This window comes from Ascaphus truei, chromosome 22 (assembly GCF_040206685.1).
Source record: "Ascaphus truei isolate aAscTru1 chromosome 22, aAscTru1.hap1, whole genome shotgun sequence".
In the NCBI taxonomy this organism is placed as follows: domain Eukaryota; kingdom Metazoa; phylum Chordata; class Amphibia; order Anura; family Ascaphidae; genus Ascaphus; species Ascaphus truei.
Window position 1 is genome coordinate 11,893,475 of NC_134504.1, and position 19,237 is coordinate 11,912,711.

The 19,237-nt window shown below is 52.9% G+C and overlaps 2 protein-coding genes across 6 annotated transcripts in view; one reads left to right on the forward strand and one right to left on the reverse strand.

Moving 5' to 3' along the window:
• SLC16A3 (solute carrier family 16 member 3) overlaps positions 1-19,237 on the reverse strand; it is a 140,938-nt gene that overhangs the window by 30,031 nt on the left and 91,670 nt on the right. The window contains exon 1 of one of the 3 annotated variants that reach the window (XM_075579983.1): positions 460-570. The exons of 1 other annotated variant lie outside the window; for it this stretch is intronic. The gene's annotated coding sequence lies outside the window, so the exon portion shown is untranslated. Of the gene's footprint in view, positions 1-417; positions 571-19,237 lie in introns of those variants that run through there. One more of the 3 variants, XM_075579984.1, reaches the window with a different exon arrangement.
• CCDC57 (coiled-coil domain containing 57) overlaps positions 14,250-19,237 on the forward strand; it is a 94,233-nt gene continuing 89,245 nt past the window's right edge. Inside the window, exons 1-2 of one of the 3 annotated variants that reach the window (XM_075579981.1) lie at positions 14,314-14,435; positions 17,827-17,990. Coding sequence is in view for 2 of the 3 variants with exons in the window: in XM_075579982.1 (XP_075436097.1) it covers positions 14,342-14,435 (94 nt within the window). In the remaining variant the exon portion in view is untranslated. Of the gene's footprint in view, positions 14,436-17,826; positions 17,991-19,237 lie in introns of all 3 variants that reach the window. The other 2 variants (XM_075579982.1, XM_075579980.1) reach the window with 2 other exon arrangements.

Genomic DNA, 19,237 nt, shown 5'->3' on the forward strand with positions numbered 1-19,237 from the left:
GTATTTACACGAAACCTCGAAGCGACATCACATCATCTAAAGAAGAGAACAACCCCCCCCTCCCGTGTCCTCCCCTCAGTCCCTATCCCCCAGTTCCCCTCCTGTGTCTCCCTGTCCTCCCCCCCAGTTCCCTCCCTGCCCTCCCCCCAGTTCCCCTCCTGTGTCTCCCTGTCCTCCCCCCCAGTTCCCCCCCGTGTCTTTCCCAGTCCACCCCCACCCCGTGTCTCCCCCCCCCCGTGTGTCTCCCTGTCATCCCCCTCCCCCCAGTTCCCCCCCCCCCGTCTCTCCCAGTCCCCCCCCGCCCCCCCCCCCCCAGTGTGTCTCCCTGTCCCCCCTCCCGTGTGCCCTCCCTCCCATGTGTCGTCGTCCCCCAGTATCCCCCACCCGGTGTCCCTTCCCCCTGTATCCCCCCGGTACCTGTTGCCCCGGTGTCCCCCCTCTCCCGGTACCCCCCGGTACCTGTTACCCCGGTCCGGCGCTGCTGTGGATCTCCGGCTCTCGCAGCTTTAAGGCAGCACGTACTCACGTGACGTCAGAGGAGCCAGCACCGCCCAGTGTCAGGTCTCCCTGGCAGAGGTCACCCCAAGCCAGCAGCAGCAGCATCCCCAGGGAACCCCTGCCCTGTGAGGGGCTTATATACCACCCCCTACCCTGTGAGGGGCTTATATACCACCCCCTGCCCTGTGAGGGGCTTATATACCACCCCCTGCCCTGTGAGGGGCTTATATACCACCCCCTGCCCTGTGAGGGGCTTATATACCACCCCCTGCCCTGTGAGGGGCTTATATACCACCCCCTGCCCTGTGAGGGGCTTATATACCACCCCCTGCCCTGTGAGGGGCTTACATACCACCCCTGACCCGTGAGGGGCTTATATACAACCCTGCCCTGTGAGGGGCTTATATACCACCCCCTGCCCTGTGAGGGGCTTACATACCACCCCTGACCCGTGAGGGGCTTATATACAACCCTGCCCTGTGAGGGGCTTATATACCACCCCCTGCCCTGTGAGGGGCTTATATACCACCCCCTGCCCTGTGAGGGGCTTACATACCACCCCTGACCTGTGAGGGGCTTATATACCACCCCCTGCCCTGTGAGGGGCTTATATACCAGCCCTGACCTGTGAGGGGCTTATATACCACCCCCTGCCCTGTGAGGGGCTTACATACCACCCCTGACCTGTGAGGGGCTTATATACCACCCCTGACCTGTGAAGGGCTTACATACCACCCCTGACCTGTGAGGGGCTTATATACCACCCCTGACCTGTGAGGCGTGTATATACCACCCCTGACCTGTGAGGGGCTTATATACCAGCCCTGACCTGTGAGGGGCTTATATACCACCCCCTGCCCTGTGAGACGTGTATATACCACCCCCTAACCTGTGAGGGGCTTATATACCACCCCCTGCCCTGTGAGGGGCTTATATACCACCCTCTGACCTGTAAGGGGCTTATATACCAGCCCTGACCTGTGAGGGGCATACATACCACCCCCTGACCAGTGAGGGGCATATATACCACCCTCTGACCTGTGAGGGGCTTATATACCACCCCCTGCCCTGTGAGGGGCTTATAAACCACCCCTGACCTGTGAGGGGCTTATATATCACCCCTGACCTGTGAGGCGTATATATACCACCCCCTGACCTGTGAGGGGCTTACATACCACCCCTGACCTGTGAGGGGCTTATATACCACCCCCTGCCCTGTGAGGGGCTTATATACCAGCCCTGACCTGTGAGGGGCTTATATACCACCCCCTGCCCTGTGAGGGGCTTACATACCACCCCTGACCTGTGAGGGGCTTATATACCACCCCTGACCTGTGAAGGGCTTACATACCACCCCTGACCTGTGAGGGGCTTATATACCACCCCTGACCTGTGAGGCGTGTATATACCACCCCTGACCTGTGAGGGGCTTATATACCAGCCCTGACCTGTGAGGGGCTTATATACCACCCCCTGCCCTGTGAGACGTGTATATACCACCCCCTAACCTGTGAGGGGCTTATATACCACCCCCTGCCCTGTGAGGGGCTTATATACCACCCTCTGACCTGTAAGGGGCTTATATACCAGCCCTGACCTGTGAGGGGCATACATACCACCCCCTGACCAGTGAGGGGCATATATACCACCCTCTGACCTGTGAGGGGCTTATATACCACCCCCTGCCCTGTGAGGGGCTTATAAACCACCCCTGCCCTGTGAGGGGCTTACATACCACCCCTGACCTGTGAGGGGCTTACATACCACCCCTGACCTGTGAAGGGCTTACATACCACCCCTGACCTGTGAGGGGCTTATATACCACCCCTGACCTGTGAGGCGTGTATATACCACCCCTGACCTGTGAGGGGCTTATATACCAGCCCTGACCTGTGAGGGGCTTATATACCACCCCCTGCCCTGTGAGACGTGTATATACCACCCCCTAACCTGTGAGGGGCTTATATACCACCCCCTGCCCTGTGAGGGGCTTATATACCACCCTCTGACCTGTAAGGGGCTTATATACCAGCCCTGACCTGTGAGGGGCATACATACCACCCCCTGACCAGTGAGGGGCATATATACCACCCTCTGACCTGTGAGGGGCTTATATACCACCCCCTGCCCTGTGAGGGGCTTATAAACCACCCCTGACCTGTGAGGGGCTTATATATCACCCCTGACCTGTGAGGCGTATATATACCACCCCCTGACCTGTGAGGGGCTTACATACCACCCCTGATCTGTGAGGGGCTTATATACCACCGCCTGACCTGTGAGGGGCTTACATACCACCCCTGAACTGTGCCCCTAGCTCCGGCCACTCTCCCTCAGTCACTAAGTCAGGTGATGGGGGAACAGGTAAATGGGTAGGTAGGTCAGTACAATGTCGCGACTCTGTCTGGCTTACCTGCCTGGTCTCCTCAGAGACTCCTGGAGCTGTTGGTCCCAAATGCAGGAGGACAGCGAGATCCTCAGGTGGCAGGGGTAACAAAGGCTCCCCTGCCTGGGCAATGGACCTGATCTTGCAATCACTGCAACCGCTGCAGCTTCTCCAGGAAAAGAATAAACAAGGTGCCCCCGGTCATTACCGAGTAGCACCTCAGTATCCAACCAGCCAAAAAAACCACCTCCTTCATGCTTCGACCGGCACCCCAATCGAGAAAGACCCGGGCGATCTGGATTGACCTAGGCCCCCCATCTGGCATGGTCACTTGTATCCCTGTTCACTTGAGCAGAGCCTCTGGTCTCACCATATCAGGTCGGACCAGAGTGACAGTGGCCCCGGAGTCGAGCAAGCCGGCTGCTTGGCGATCTCCTATGGTCACTGGCCTCAAATACTTTTGGCGGACATCGTTGGATTGCAAACTGACCATTGCATTCTGATGTCTCTACTGCTGTTCCACTGGCTGCAGGTGTAGATTCCCCCGTCTGATTCCCTTGCTGGGCTGGCTGGCTGCACTCTGCTCCTCTGTGTGTGCCATTTGCATGGTGGCGACTGGCCTCGCAGCTGGAGGACGTTGCCCCTGATGGGGATTACTGGACTTTGATATGTCCCGTTTTGTTGCATTGAAAGCACCTCATTTTGTGCTTGAACTGTGGGTTTGGGTGCACCCCCTCAGCAGCTGGTTTTTGCTTCCAGTGTGGGGTACCGTTGGTTGCCCGAGCCGGGCTGGCTCCGCCTTTCTTGCGGGACAAGGCACGACTGGTGATAAACTCATCAGCCATGTTAGCTGCCTCCAGACAAGTCTTTGGTTTTCGGTGAAAGACCCAGTGTCTTAAATCTGTGGGGCACTGCTGCAAAAATTGTTCTTTAAACATTAAGTCCAGCAAACTCTGATACTTAGTGGCATCACATCCCTCCACCCACTGAGTCCCAAAATCCTAGGTTTCCCAGTGGTTCTTCTCCCCCGACCTAAACATGCCACGGTATGTCTCTGGCGTGAGAGCATACTATGTTAACAACAAAGTCTTTACGTCCCGGTTGTCGTTGCTGTCCGTTGCCGGGATGGCCTGGAGGGTCTCCAGGGCAGCCCCGGACAATAGCGGCGACAACTCCATGACACAGTCTCGTTCAGGCACACGGTACCGGAGACACTCAGTTAAAAAAATCTTCAGGTAACCATCTATTTTGTCCGTGCCATCCACAAACTTGCTGAAACTGTGATGGTCTATTTTAGGTAGAGGGGGCTTGTCAGGATTCCTCTGGGGTCTTGGGAGATGCACACCTTGAGAAGCTGCAAGTACCTGTAGCCTTTGCTTGAAAGTGGCCCCCTCTCCCCAGCTGGTGAGAACAGCGGCAAGCCCTGTAGCAGGGAGACCGTTAGCCACTGGGGGTACCATGGCTGCACTCCCTGGAATATGCTCACCATCTTTGTTCTCATTATCCTCGCTTCCCTCCGACTCCTCCAGGGGTGGACAATCCACCTGTCACCTGGCCGAAGTGGGTGACCCTGTGTCACAGGTGAGGTTATACACACCTGAGGTGAAGCTATACTCTCTTCGTGTTTCTTGAGATCCTCCTCCAGCACTGTCTTTGCCCGACCGACGGTCGGTAGTCCATAACTCTCACACCGGGCGACAATCTGGAGACGGTCACAGGACCTACTGTATACCGTCCTGACTGTGTGTCCATCTTCGCCTGGTGGCACTAAACTAAGTGATAGTGTCATGGGAGAGGGGGTTTGGCCCGGGATTAAAGGGGTTACACCCCATTTGGCCACCCCCTGCTCTCCCTTGGGAAGCAAGGGGTTAACTGGACTGTGGTCCAGTAATGTGTTTTTACCTTGCTTCAGCATCCTCATGTATATTCCCCTGTAAAAATGTATTGTTTCTGTTCCAGTGTTTGCACCAACACATACACTGGGATTGATGCGGGAGGTAAAGGGTTAAGGTTAACTTAGTGTTTATAGCTCTTTGTTCTATGTTCCCGCCTTTTCAGGCACCATTTTGCAGAGTCCCATAAGTCGCCATTGGAACTCCATGCATTCCAATGGCAGAAGTAGCGGTTTTGGACCTGTTTTCCAGCGACGACCAGCAGGTGGCATCCGAGAGGAGGAGCAGCGGTTTCCCATTGTAAGTCAATGGGGCCATTGACTTCAATGGGGATTCCTCGACGCCGATCTCCAGGAACAGGTTGGCAGCCATCCAAACCGCAGACCGCAAAAGCGGATACAATGTCTTTGAAAAGAGCTTTATCACTTGGGGCAAGTTCAATGACAATTGGCGTGGGAATCTTAGGTTCTAGGGCACCTGGGAATAAAATTCTTTTTGCCCTAGCCCCTAGGAACCCCCACACACGACCCACACCGGGTCCGGGAATGAGGGACCCCCGTAAAGGGTCGAGGGGAGAAAGAGGGTCGTACCATTGACTTTCATGGCGGAGCGGAGGCCCATTTGAATCCAATGGCGGCGTGCGCCCATGAATTGTCTATGGCGGCGCCGGCCATTGATTCCAATGGGGAAAAGCCGCGTGGCGTGAAAACGGCTAATTCCGAAATGGTAAAAAGTGTAAGTCCATATCTCCGGTTCTGGAAGGACCAGAGGGCTGGGAGTTTCGTGGCATGTAGCCAATGTTCCGGCATTAATGCATGGACATTCCCAGCCCTCTCCGATCAACCAGACGGAGTGAGGCAAATGTAAAGATTTTTGGTTTTTCCATAGACTTCAATGGCGGCGCCTCCCCCTTGTAAGCCTATGGCGGGGAACCCCATTGACTTCAACGGCGGAGCCGCGCCATTAAAAGCCTATGGCGGCGGCACCCGTTGATTTCAATGGGGAAAAAGTGAAAAGCAGAGATTCATTTTTAAAGGGACGAATCCTGTATTTTAAAAGTGTTTTAACCTGCATTTGTGTATCTCCGGTTCTGGGGGGTCGCAGAGGGCTGAGACTTGGCCACTATGGAGATACAGTTCCGGCAACAAAAGCTGGCAAATATCGGCCCACTGGACCCACCAGAACCGCATATATTAATATGTGAAGATATTAAACTGTGAATGGTATTGTGGGCCTGGTATGAGAACGCAGAGCCCATCTGCTATGCTAATAGGTCAGGGGGGCAGACAGATGGTTTAGCATAAGCCCTCTGATCAAAGGTTAACCGCTCTAATTGTATACACTAGGGCGAAGAACAAAGGGCCTGAGTGGTCTGTAAGTGTCATAGTGTCATAGTTCACACTTGCAGGGAAGGGAGATTCTACTTCAAAAGACTCCACTCCACCATGTATTATTTGTTTTACTCTGTGCCCAGGACATACTTGAAAACGAGAGGTAACTTCTCAATGTATTACTTCCTGGTAAAATATTTTATAAATAAATAAATAAATAATAAATTCCCATCCTAAGTAAGAGCATATTTTGTCTGTTATTTGTATATCTTGTGTGTTCACCTTTTTCAAGGAATAAATTATATTTTATCATATCTAGTCGTGTTCAGTTCAACCCAGGTATTTTGGTGTATATTATAGCTGGTCATAAAGTTACCGTGACATAGAGAACCTGTGCTTTTCTTAGCTTTGTGTAACGTGCGCAAGTCCCTACTTGTTTTGAGAGCTTGCAATTTACGAGTTTCTCTTTATGTTAGAAGACCCCTCAGGATTTTAAAACATGAAGCTCAATGATCCCACCTCTGCCACCAGTAAATAAGCCTGTCATGGGAGACCAGGCATTTACACCTTTTTACCAGGGTCATATATTGAGCAAAACAGGTAAAGTTAAATAAATTGTAAATTTATTTGCAGGAAAAGGCATATACACAATGATACACAAACTACATAAGAAGAAACACACTTACTTGGGACCTGGGGTAAAAAAAACTAGACTTTCCTAGCTAAATGGTACTTGAAATAAGAGTCTTTAGTTGACCGGGACTTAGCCCGAAATGTCCTGGAACTCAAATCGGCATGAAGATCCAGGTGCCACCGCTCCCTTCTCTCCAGAGGACTTGAATCTGCTTGACCGCGACTTGGCTCCAAGCGTCCTGGAAACTAAAATCGGCTTGAAATCCCAGCCGCGACTGCTACGTTTTATTATTTATAACTTGGTCCCAAAAAGCTGGACTTAGAAAATTATGCTGGTTGTTTTTTCTGAAGCCAGTGCTATGCTATTCGCCCTGAGGCATCTTTTTCCACTTTCAAATTTCCTGCTGCAGTTCTGGCGCTTGAGAATCTCTTGGGTGATTGGCTGAGAGGTTTCTTATAGTATTTTGGAGTTCATCCACAAAATACTACAGCCAATCACCCCATGGGAACTTTCTTACCAGCCAATCAGAGCGATGCCAGTCCTGTGAAGCCAGGCAAGCGGGGATTCTGAATCAGCCAAAGGCATGTGCAAATTTGCTCCCTTAGCCACTTGCTATTCAGATGCCACACTTTGGGTTAGGCTCCTCCAAGTCTGGTAGGGCAAATGGTACTTCCATTCATCCCAGGACGTGGGTACATGAGCCCTTCCCTCTTGCCCAAATGATCTTCACACCTTGGGCTTCCTCTGTGGCTTTGATGTCCGATGTCTGAGTAGACTCACTGGCACCAAGTTGGTAGCCTAGTGGCTTGCCAGAACATTGGTTCTGAAAGTCCCAGCTCATAATACTGTGCACAACAGTACATTTTATACCAAACACAAATGTTAATAAAAAATATACTTTTACATGTCCTAAGTCTCTCGGTATGGGGAATAGAATAAAAAGCTGCACTTTATTTTCTACTAGCTGAGAGCCCCGGCGTTGCCCGGGATGTTTGTGGTGTGGGGGGTGGCATTTGGGTGGGGAGTGGTCCACGCGGGCCATGGCGGTGTGCGGTGGTACTGCTGCTGTGGCTGTACTGATGGTGATTGTATCGGTGTGCTGATTTGGGAGGGTTTCTTGCTGATGTGGGGGTGCGGATGTGGGGGTGCCGATGGGGGAGGTGCAAAGGTGCCAATGTGTGGGTGCTGATGGTGTTGATGGGGGCTGGGAATGGTGGGGAGCCGAGAAGGCCATGTGTGTATACATGTTTGTGTGTATACATTGTGTGTGTGTACGTGTACGTGTGTGTGTACGTGTGTGTGTACGTGTACGTGTGTATGTCTAAATGTGTGTGTACGTGTACGTGTGTATGTCTAAATGTGTGTGTACATTTGTGTGTGTATACATGTGTGTGTATACATGTGTGTTTATACATGTGTGTGTGTATACATGTGTGTGTGTATACATGTGTGTGTGTATACATGTGTGTGTGTATACATGTGTGTGTATACATGTGTGTGTGTATACATGTGTGTGTGTATACATGTATGTGTGTGTGTATACATGTGTGTGTGTGTGTGTGTATATACATGTGTGTGTGTGTATACGTGTGTGTGTGTGTGTATACATGTGTGTGTGTGTGTATGTCTACATACGTGTGTGTTTGACTCCATGTGTGTGTACGTGTACATGTGTGTGAGTATACGTGTACATGTGTACGTGTGTGCGTGTGTACGTGTACGTGCGTGTGCATACATGTGTGTGTGTGTATACATGTGTGTGTATACATGTGTATGTATACGTGTGTGTGTGTGTATGACTCCATGTGTGTGTGTACGTGTACATGTTTGTGAGTATACGTGTACATGTGTACGTGTGTACGTGTATGTGCGTGTCTACGTGCATGTGCGTGTCTACGTGCGTGTGCGTGTCTACGTGCTTGTCTACGTGCGTGTCTACGTGCGTGTGCGTGTCTACGTGCGTGTGCGTGTCTACGTGCATGTCTACGTGCGTGTGCGTGTCTACGTGCGTGTGCGTGTCTACGTGCGCCTGTGTGTATACGTGTGCCTGCGTGTATACGTGTGTCAACATGTGCCTGTGTATGTACGTGTGTCAACATGTGCCTGTGTATGTACGTGTGTGTGTACACGTGTGTGTAGACGTGTGTGTACGTGTGTGTGTCTACGTGTATGTGTGTGTATACGTGTGTCTACGTGTGTGTGTATACGTGTGCCTACGTGTGTGTGTGTATACGTATACCTACTTGTGTGTGTGTATACGTATACGTGTGTGTATATACGTGTGTGTGTATACATGTGTATACGTGTGTCTGTGTGTATACGTGTGTCTGCTGTGTGTATACGTGTGTCTGCTGTGTGTATACGTGTGTCTGCTGTGTGTATACGTGTGTCTGCTGTGTGTATACGTGTGTCTGCTGTGTGTATACGTGTGTCTGCTGTGTGTATACGTGTGTCTGCTGTGTGTATACGTGTGTCTGCTGTGTGTATACGTGTGTCTGCTGTGTGTATACGTGTGTCTGTATAGGTGTCTGTATAGGTGTGTGTGTACGTGTGTGTGTGCCTACATGTGTGTGTGTCTACATGTGTGTTTGTGTACGTGTGTGTGTGTGTCTTATGTATAGAGATATATAGTGTGTGTGTGTGTGTGTGTGTGTGCAGCACGGGGCATGGGGAGGGGGGGAGAGCAGCACGGGGCATGGGGAGGGGGGGAGAGTAGCACGGGGCATGGGGAGGGGGGGAGAGCAGCACGGGGCATGTGGAGGGGGGGTGAGCAGCACGGGGCATGTGGAGGGGGGGTGAGCAGCACGGGGCATGTGGAGGGTCCCTCCTGCAAGGCTGGCGGGAGCCCCCCCCCCCCCCCCGCTGGCCTCCGCCTCGAGGTGAGGCGGCGGTGCCGAGGAGCGTTGCAGGCGGCGCCGGGTAGGCTGGGCGGGAGAGGTGAGGCGGTGCCGAGGGGGCCGGAGGGGGTGGACAGGGCCGGGGGGGGGTGAAGGGCATGGCTGGGGGGGGGTGAAGGGCATGGCTGGGGGGGGGGTGAAGGGCATGGCTGGGGGGGGGGGGGGTGAAGGGCATGGCTGGGGGGGGGGGGTGAAGGGCATGGCTGGGGGGGGGGTGAAGGGCATGGCTGGGGGGGGGTGAAGGGCATGGCTGGAGGGGTGAAGGGCATGGCTGGGGGGGGGTGAAGGGCATGGCTGGGGGGGGTGAAGGGCATGGCTGGGGGGGGGTGAAGGGCATGGCTGGGGGGGTGAAGGGCATGGCTGGGGGGGGGGGTGAAGGGCATGGCTGGGGGGGGGGGGTGAAGGGCATGGCCGGGGGGGGGGGGGGGGGGTGAAGGGCATGGCCGGGGGGGGGGGGGTGAAGGGCATGGCCGGGGGGGGGGGTGAAGGGCATGGCCGGGGGGGGGGTGAAGGGCATGGCCAGGGGGGGGGGGGGTGAAGGGCATGGCCAGGGGGGGGGGGGGTGAAGGGCATGGCCAGGGGGGGGGGGGTGAAGGGCATGGCCAGGGGGGGGGGGTGAAGGGCATGGCCAGGGGGGTTGGGGGTGAAGGGCATGGCCGGGGGGGGGGGGTGCATGGCCAGGGGGGGGGGTGAAGGGCATGGCCAGGGGGGTTTGGGGTGAAGGGCATGGCTGGGGGGGGGGGTGAAGGGCATGGCTGGGGGGGGTAAAGGGCATGGCTGGGGGGGTGAAGGGCATGGCTGGGGGGGGTGAGGGGCATGGCTGGGGGGGGGGGCGTGAAGGGCATGGCTGGGGGGGGGGTGAAGGGCATGGCCGGGGGGGGGGTGAAGGGCATGGCCGGGGGGGGTGAAGGGCATGGCCGGGGGGGGTGAAGGGCATGGCCGGGGGGGGTGAAGGGCATGGCCGGGGGGGGGGGGTGAAGGGCATGGCCGGGGGGGGGGGGGTGAAGGGCATGGCCGGGGGGGGGTTGAAGGGCATGGCCGGGGGGGGGGGGTGAAGGGCATGGCCAGGGGGGGGGGTGAAGGGCATGGCCGGGGGGGGTGAAGGGCATGGCCAGGGGGGGGGGGTGAAGGGCATGGCCAGGGGGGGGTGAAGGGCATGGCCAGGGGGGGGGGGGGTGAAGGGCATGGCCAGGGGGGGGTGAAGGGCATGGCCAGGGGGGGGTGAAGGGCATGGCCAGGGGGGGGGTGAAGGGCATGGCCAGGGGGGGGGTGAAGGGCATGGCAAGGGGGGGGGGGTGAAGGGCATGGCAAGGGGGGGGGTGAAGGGCATGGCCAGGGAGGGGGGTGAAGGGCCTGGCCGGGGGGGGGGGGTGAAGGGCCGGGGGGGTGAAGGGCTGGGCGGGGGGGGTTAAGGGCCAGGCCGGGTGAAGCGCCGGGGGGGGGGGGGTGAAGCGCCGGGGGGGGGGGGGGTGAAGCGCCGGGGGGGGGGTGAAGCGCCGGGGGGGGGGGTGAAGCGCCGGGGGGGGGGGGGGTGAAGCGCCGGGGGGGGGGTGAAGCGCCGGGGGGGGGGGTGAAGCGCCGGGCCGGGGTGAAAGATCCCTTCCCCTGCGGTAACTTACCTCGCACCGGGCCGCGCTCCTACTCGGGTTCCTCGGCGGTCTCCGTTCCCCCCGGCGAGGCGGAGCTGAGACGCTCAGGTCAGGAGGTGGTGTGGGCCGCGGCCCGTGCAGAGAGAGCCGGAGCAGCGCGCGCGGAGATGGTGAGCTGGGGGCGCGGCCTCTAGGCCTGAAGGTGCGAGCGTGCTCTGGGGGGGGGGGGGAGAGGGGAGGGGGAGCACCGGGGGAGAGGGAGCACCGGGAGAGAGGGTGAGCACCGGGGGAGAGGGAGCACCGGGAGAGAGGGTGATGTTGAGGTCCCGCGGAGTGGTGATAGGGGGGGGTTCGGTTGTTGCGGGCCAGCCGCGGGGGGGGGGGGTCAAGGCCGGGCAGCCATTAAGGAGGGTGGAGTGTTTGTGTGTTGAGGAGGGTGGAGTGTGTGTGTGCTGAGGAGGGTGGAGTGTGTGTGTGTTGAGGAGGGTGTGTGTGTGTGTGTGTGTGTGTGTGTGTGTGTGCGCGCGTTGAGGAGTGTGTGTGTGTGTGTGTGTGTGTGTGTGCGTTGAGGAGGGTGGAGTGAGTGTGTGTGAGTGTGTGTGCGCGAGTTGAGGAGTGTGTGTGTGTGTGTGTGTGTGTGTGTGTGTGTGTGTGTGTGTGTGTGCGTTGAGGAGGGTGGAGTGAGTGTGTGTTTTTTTGGCCCGTCACTCCGCCTCAGGCCAATGAGAGGTGTGCGGGGGCGGGCGGCCCAAGGGACCAATGAGATTTCCCCTAGGGACACCGGACATCCAGCAGGCAGGCAGGCATGCATGCATGCAGGCAGGCAGGCATACAGTGCTTTCACTAATATAGTATAAGATTACCTATATTTGCCACACACTATACAATGGACTTGGACTTTAAAAATCCCCTCACAACCTTATCTATGGTTGGAGAACCCATGAACCCCTATATAAGTTCTGGGTGACCAAGGCAGTAACTGGGTATCCTCCATAACCTAGGGACCCCTTATAGTTACAGGGACACTTTTCATCCCTTTCCACCATTTACCTTCTGAAGCAGGGAACCCTAGCGGTGAGTCCAGCAAGCATTTTCAAGGGGAGATATTGCCGGGACAATGTGCCTATATGTATCCGGGAATCAAGCATGATTCTCGGGTAAATTTTTGGGGTATCCAGCAACTCTGGACCCCGACTACCTAGACACATTCTGACAACACTTTCTCCGCATAACCCCCCTTGAAACTCATACCCTAGCACACCGGTGCGCAAACTGGGGTGCGCAACCCCCGGGGAGGGCATGAGACTGCATGCGGGGGTCACGGGGTTTACAGAGGCACCATGCGCTTCCCGGAGGCACTTAAATTAAGTGCCAGGGGAGCTGCAGGGCCTCTGTAAACATCACTTACCTTGGCTCTGGCAGCTTCTTAGATGCGTCGCCATGGCAACACGTCGCGTTGCTATGGCAGCGTGACATCATGCCGCCGGAGCCGAGGTAAGCGGGGGTGGGGGGTGCGGAGAGAGGGGAACCGCCGGCAGAAGGCACAAGGAAAAAAGTTTGCGCGCCCCTGCCCTAGCAATCCCTGCTTGCTGGCATCCCTGGAAAGGCAAAAACATAAAAACATAAAAATGATTTATTGTCGCACAATTACAGTTTATGCAAGCACAACAGTTAGGCTCAAGAGCTGACACTCTTGACCCCCAAAACATGGATCAGAGGTAACCAAAACAGGCTTAACCTTTATTTGAGAGCCTGATTACCCCCTCAGCGTCACAATTACACCCTGCTCTGATTCTACTACCTTACACAATTTAGGGGCCTATGCAGAGAGCAGCGAATTTTAAAATTGGCGAATTTATTAAAAAGTAGCTTTTTTGGAGAGTTTTATTCTCCATATGCAGAAAAGTGCGAATTCTGCTATGTTTAACATGGATGCGTGTGGCGAGTTTAAATTGGCGAGATGCGCGCTTCAGAAACGTGTAAAAACAAATTCGCCCTTTTTTTTCCCTTTGCAATGGCCGCGAGCGGCAGCTTCTTGCCAGTTTTTTCTGGCGAGGCAAAAAGGAGACAATCGCGCCATTTTATTGGCGCGAACAGCCGCTAGATGCCGTTCGCGCCTCTCTGCATACGGATATTTTTAAAACTGGAGAGATTGAGGTTCTCGCCAGCCGCGAGGCGAGTTTTACAAATAGAAAAGAAAAATTGGCGCGTTTTTCGGAACTCGCCATTTTCTGCTGCTTTCTGCGCGATTTTCTCCAAAAAATGGCGAATTTCGAAATAGCGCTGATCTCTGCATAGGCCCCTTAGTGTCAACAGCAAAGATGGAGACTTTGCTCTCGGTGCCAACCTCAAGGTCATTAATAAACAAGTTAAAAAGCAGGGGTCCCAGTACCGATCCCTGAGGTACTCCACTCACGGCTTTAGCACAACCTGAAAAAGTTCCATTTATGACAACCCTCTGTTGTCTGTCCTTCAACCAGTTTTCAATCCAGGTGCATATATTATTACTGAGTCCAATTTGCTTTATTTTGTACACCAACCTCTTGTGTGTAACCGTATCAAAAGCCTTTGCAAAATCTAACTGCATTACCTGGTCTAAAGTCCTACTTACCTCCTCAAAGAAACAAATAAGGTTAGTTTGGCATGATCTATCCTTCATAAATCCATGCTGACTATTACTAATAATTTGGTTTTCTATGAGGTATTCCTGAATATTATCCCGTATTAAAAGATGAGTTATTGGCAGGATGATGCACTATTTTATCTATTATAACGTGTAGTAGCCAGGACACACACACAGAGGCCTCCTCTCCTCCCAGAATATGAAGCAGTAAGAACACACCCAGCACATGTTTATTTCCTAATCTGCTTGTGATAATAGTGTGCGGTAAACCTTCCACTTCAAAGTGCCACAGACAGATGTGTGCACACAGAAACCAGCCAGTACACAAAGCCCATATACACAGTCTCCTCCCCCTCACCCTCCCCCGGTTCCGTACCCCCTGTCCCGACTCCGATCCCAGTGTGTTTTCTTATTGAGACTGAGAGGGGAAAAAAAGACCCCGGAACTGATTTACCCGTCCGAAGGTGCCAGGGAAACGGTTTCCTGCGCACATGACGCTGCTCAGCTGTTGCTATAGTTACGGGGCCTGTGTGCAACGGCTCAGCCTGACACCACCGAGAGGTAAAGTGGGAGCGCAGCCCCGCGGTGAGTGGTGCAGATATGTGTCCGACTGCGGTTACAGTCAATTATAAAGTGATCGCCTGAGAGAGGTCCAGACACAGGAGCTACATACCACAGGTCCGAGGCAGCCATGTCCCCATCATGTACATACACTCCCAGTCCCATCCCCATCATGTACATACACTCCCAGCCCCATCATGTACATACACTCCCAGCCCCATCATGTACATACACTCCCAGCCCCATCATGTACATACACTCCCAGCCCCATCATGTACATACACTCCCAGCCCCATCATGTACATACACTCCCAGCCCCATCATGTACATACACTCCCAGCCCCATCATGTACATACTCTCCCATCCCCATCATATACATACACTCCCATCCCCATCATGTACATACTCTCCCATCCCCATCATATACTTACAATCCCATCCCCATCAGGTACACACACTCCCAATCCCGTCTCCATCATATACACGCTTCCAAGCCCGCCCCCATCATGTACACACGCCTCCAAGCCCGCCCCATCATGTACACACGCCTCCAAGTCTGTCCCCATCACGTACACACGCTTCCAAGTCTGTCCCCATCACGTACACGCGCTTCCAAGTCTGTCCCCATCACGTACACGCGCTTCCAAGTCTGTCCCCATCACGTACACACGCTTCCAAGTCTGTCCCCATCACGTACACACGCTTCCAAGTCTGTCCCCATCACGTACACACGCTTCCAAGTCTGTCCCCATCACGTACACACGCTTCCAAGTCTGTCCCCATCACGTACACACGCTTCCAAGTCTGTCCCCATCACGTACACACGTACACAAGTCTGTCCCCATCACGTACACACGCTTCCAAGTCTGTCCCCATCACGTACACACGCTTCCAAGTCTGTCCCCATCACGTACACACACGTAACATATATTTATGGTGCAGAACCGTACGTTCTCACTGGGTCCTGGGACCCAAGTCAATACACAGATGAAAGTCCCCTGTATGATAATTAGGGTTTCTGGTTTATTTATTTTAAATCAGTGGGGGTTTGTATTAACAAATCAGTGTGCATAGGTAAACAAAAACATTTGAATTTGGTGGTTACTGGGCACTTATTTCATTTCTGTGATGGTGGGGTAGCCCGCCTTCATAATAAAGGTGAAGCCCAGCTGGTTACCCCTAAAAACCATGGTTCCCCTGCGGCTTATCAGCCATATAAGCCGGGAACAAGGTGTATGTGTTATAAAAAAGAAAAATGAATACAATAGTGCAGATGGTATTGGAATAATAATATAAATAAAATGTTCTCTGTAGTGGTGGTACTCACAGATTGCACTATCAAATATAAGCGTATCAGAGACCCTTCTCTCTCTGATGGGAGCCCTTTGATGGAAATCCCTCAGAGTGGTAAGTAGATAACGGAAGCTTGTAATGGAGTGGTTCAATAATTCTCCCAGGGGTATGTGGAGTGATAGAGAGAGAACACACGATAGAGTAGTACAGTCTAAAATTGTATTGGCAGCAATCAACAATTATATGTGTAATACACTCACATTTTGTGATACAATATGGTTCGTGGGAGAGGACAGCTGTGGATGGAGAACGCCGGTGGTTCCTGGAGCGGAGGAGCCCTTCCGCATACGTCACTGGTGCCTTCGTCACGTCCTGTGTTGTCGTAGGTCAGGGCGGAAGAGGCTGCCTGGTGTATCCGTCTCCTACTAGCTTGCCAGCAGTTGTCTCACGGTTTCCTCAGCACAATCACCTCCCACAGCGGATCGATTCTACGCGTTTCGCTGTGGCTTCTTCAGGAATCGAATAGTAGGAGACGGATACACCAGGCAGCCTCTTCCGCCCTGACCTACGACAACACAGGACGTGACGAAGGCACCAGTGACGTATGCGGAAGGGCTCCTCCGCTCCAGGAACCACCGGCGTTCTCCATCCACAGCTGTCCTCTCCCACGAACCATATTGTATCACAAAATGTGAGTGTATTACACATATAATTGTTGATTGCTGCCAATACAATTTTAGACTGTACTACTCTATCGTGTGTTCTCTCTCTATCACTCCACATACCCCTGGGAGAATTATTGAACCACTCCATTACAAGCTTCCGTTATCTACTTACCACTCTGAGGGATTTCCATCAAAGGGCTCCCATCAGAGAGAGAAGGGTCTCTGATACGCTTATATTTGATAGTGCAATCTGTGAGTGCCACCACTACAGAGAACATTTTATTTATATTATTATTCCAATACCATCTGCACTATTGTATTCATTTTTCTTTTTCATAATCCTGAGTCACCCAGCGCTCCGCTCCAATTTGAAAATCTGCACAAGAACCATCTGGACATGAACAGTCCGTCCTAAGGGTGTAGAGCTGCTTTTTTATTTATTGTATTGCACTTTATTATTTATATAATTTTTTACACATTGGTGAAGGTCACTAAACACAATTTGTGCACTGATTATCAATTGAATCACACTGTCACGTATATCGTATAATTATTTAATTATTTAATATTCACTTATTTTTTGAGAAGCGCCCGGTTTTTATCTTTTGTTTTTGTATGTGTTATAATCCTAGATGTCCTTCTATAAATGTGGGACTCTGGGAGCAGGACTTTAATCGTGGGTATTTGGGGGAAAAATGATTGAAACATGAAAAAAGGGTTGTGGGACAAAGGTGCCGGTTGTCCCCCCATTTTACCCGCAGATCGTGTCTGGTCTGCGGGTACACGTGTGCATGTTATCACTGGATCACGTGTGCATGTTATCACTGATGTATTTTCCCCAGGCAATATTGTATTTCCCGCCCGCAAAGCCAAATGTATCCCACAGCCCAGGTTAGAGAAAGAAATGTGTTTTAAAATGTATATTCATCTCTATGTAGACAATCCTGGTAATTCGATAAGCCAGGATGTCTGCATAGAGATGTGGGATCAAAGAGGAGGATGGAAGGCGAGAGGTGTCAGGCCGTTTGGTGAGCGGGGAAGGGCGGAATCCAGAGACAGACTCCCAGCGGGGAGACTCTGTTCTCCCAGACTCGGTGGAGCCTACCCAGCGGGAGGTATGGGGCTAGCAAGGGGAAGCTGTTGCTCTTAGGCTCGGTTCCCATTGGCCAGTTCGAATTTCCTGCTTTCCGGCTTCCTGAGCCTCCTCGAAACACCCCCTCCTCTGACACGTACAGCAAGACGAGCCTGACGCGTACAGCAAGACGAGCCCCCAGCTTGGATTGGCTGTTGCAGTTACGATCCGTTCTCTGGTTGGTCGCCAGCTTCCTCTCCATGTTGAACATAGGACACTGAGGTCTATGTAAGTGGACTGCCCGACCCAGAGAACCAGACGATCTTGGGACTGGGTCCCGTGAAGCACTGGCGGGGCTTTTCAAAGTTGCTTTTCTCTGAATAGCAAAGCACTTGGCACAGAGTTGCCGGAGAAGCCGAGCCTAGCTGAGGACAAGTTCTACAGTCGCGGCCAAGTTCTGATAATCACCGAAGACGCGGCCAGCAGGGAGAGCCAGGTACTTCTCCCGAAAAGAGTACCGTGGAGTTCCTGGACGTGGAGCAGACAGGGTAAGCCTTCCTGAAGCAGGCGCCCTGACCCAGTGAGGCTATAGACTCCCCCCAGTTAAGTGTGTATTCCCTGTATTTTGTGTTTCATTATATGTCTGCTGGTTTTACCAGAATAAACCCCATTTTATTCCACTACCTTGTCCTGCCTAGTGAATTGATCCCGGAAGGTAAAAGGTATTAAAAGTACTGGTTTCCTGTGACAATTTCCATACTCCCCTGTGTGTTGCGTTATGTCTCCTACCTGTGACTGCTACAAGAAGGGGCACTCAATAGGAAATAATGCCTTTATGCTGTTTTTTATCGGTTTTAACCAGAAGTGCTAAATAATCCATGTTTTTTTCCCCCTGGTTAAAGCCGGAATCCCTAATGGTAAGGAACATAACCGCCTCCCTGAGATTATTTCACACCGAGCTTCCTCTCTCCCCTTAATGTTCATGGAATGGCGGCCATTTGTACCCGCCCTTTAAATTCAATTATTGATCTCTGCCCTCAAATGTAAATTATTCCCTGCCCTATTTCCTCTGCTCACTCCAACCTCCTTAATTGATTTGCCTATTTATATAAAGAACCATATTTATCTCCAAAATACATATTACAGCTCAACCCCGTTATAGCGCGATCCGTTACAACGCGGATCCGTTTATAACGTGATGCAAGCGTGGCTCCCAATTTTTGTAAATATGAATACTTTACAACACGATTATTGGCGTCTTAAATACTTTATTGTACAGTGCATACAATTGTACATTATTTCTCCGAAATACATATTATTAACAGCTCATACAACATTGTATAATACTTTTCAACTTCATAATATTTAGCAAGGGTGCTATCAGGATGTGACACATGAAAAGCCAATATCTAACCCTTCCTGTTGCCCCATAACATATAACCACACTCTAAATTGCAGCAATGCAGATTTTAAAAACAAAAAGGTGAAGAAAGTACTTTTATAAAATGACCAGTGGCTTAGCTAGACATGGGCGGGCCCTGGGCACAACACTTTGTTAGGGCTCCATTATAAGTGAGCGTATTCAGGAGAAAATTTTGCCTTGATTTTAAATTGGAGGACATCTCCCCCTCCATCGCCCGCTCCTTCATCGCCCGCTCCTTCATCGCCCGCTCCTTCATCGCCTGCTCCTTCAGCGCCCGCTCCTTCAGCGCTCTCTCCTTCAGCGCTCTCTCTCCTTCAGCGCTCTCTCTCCTTCAGCGCTCTCTCTCCTTCAGCGCTCTCTCTCCTTCAGCGC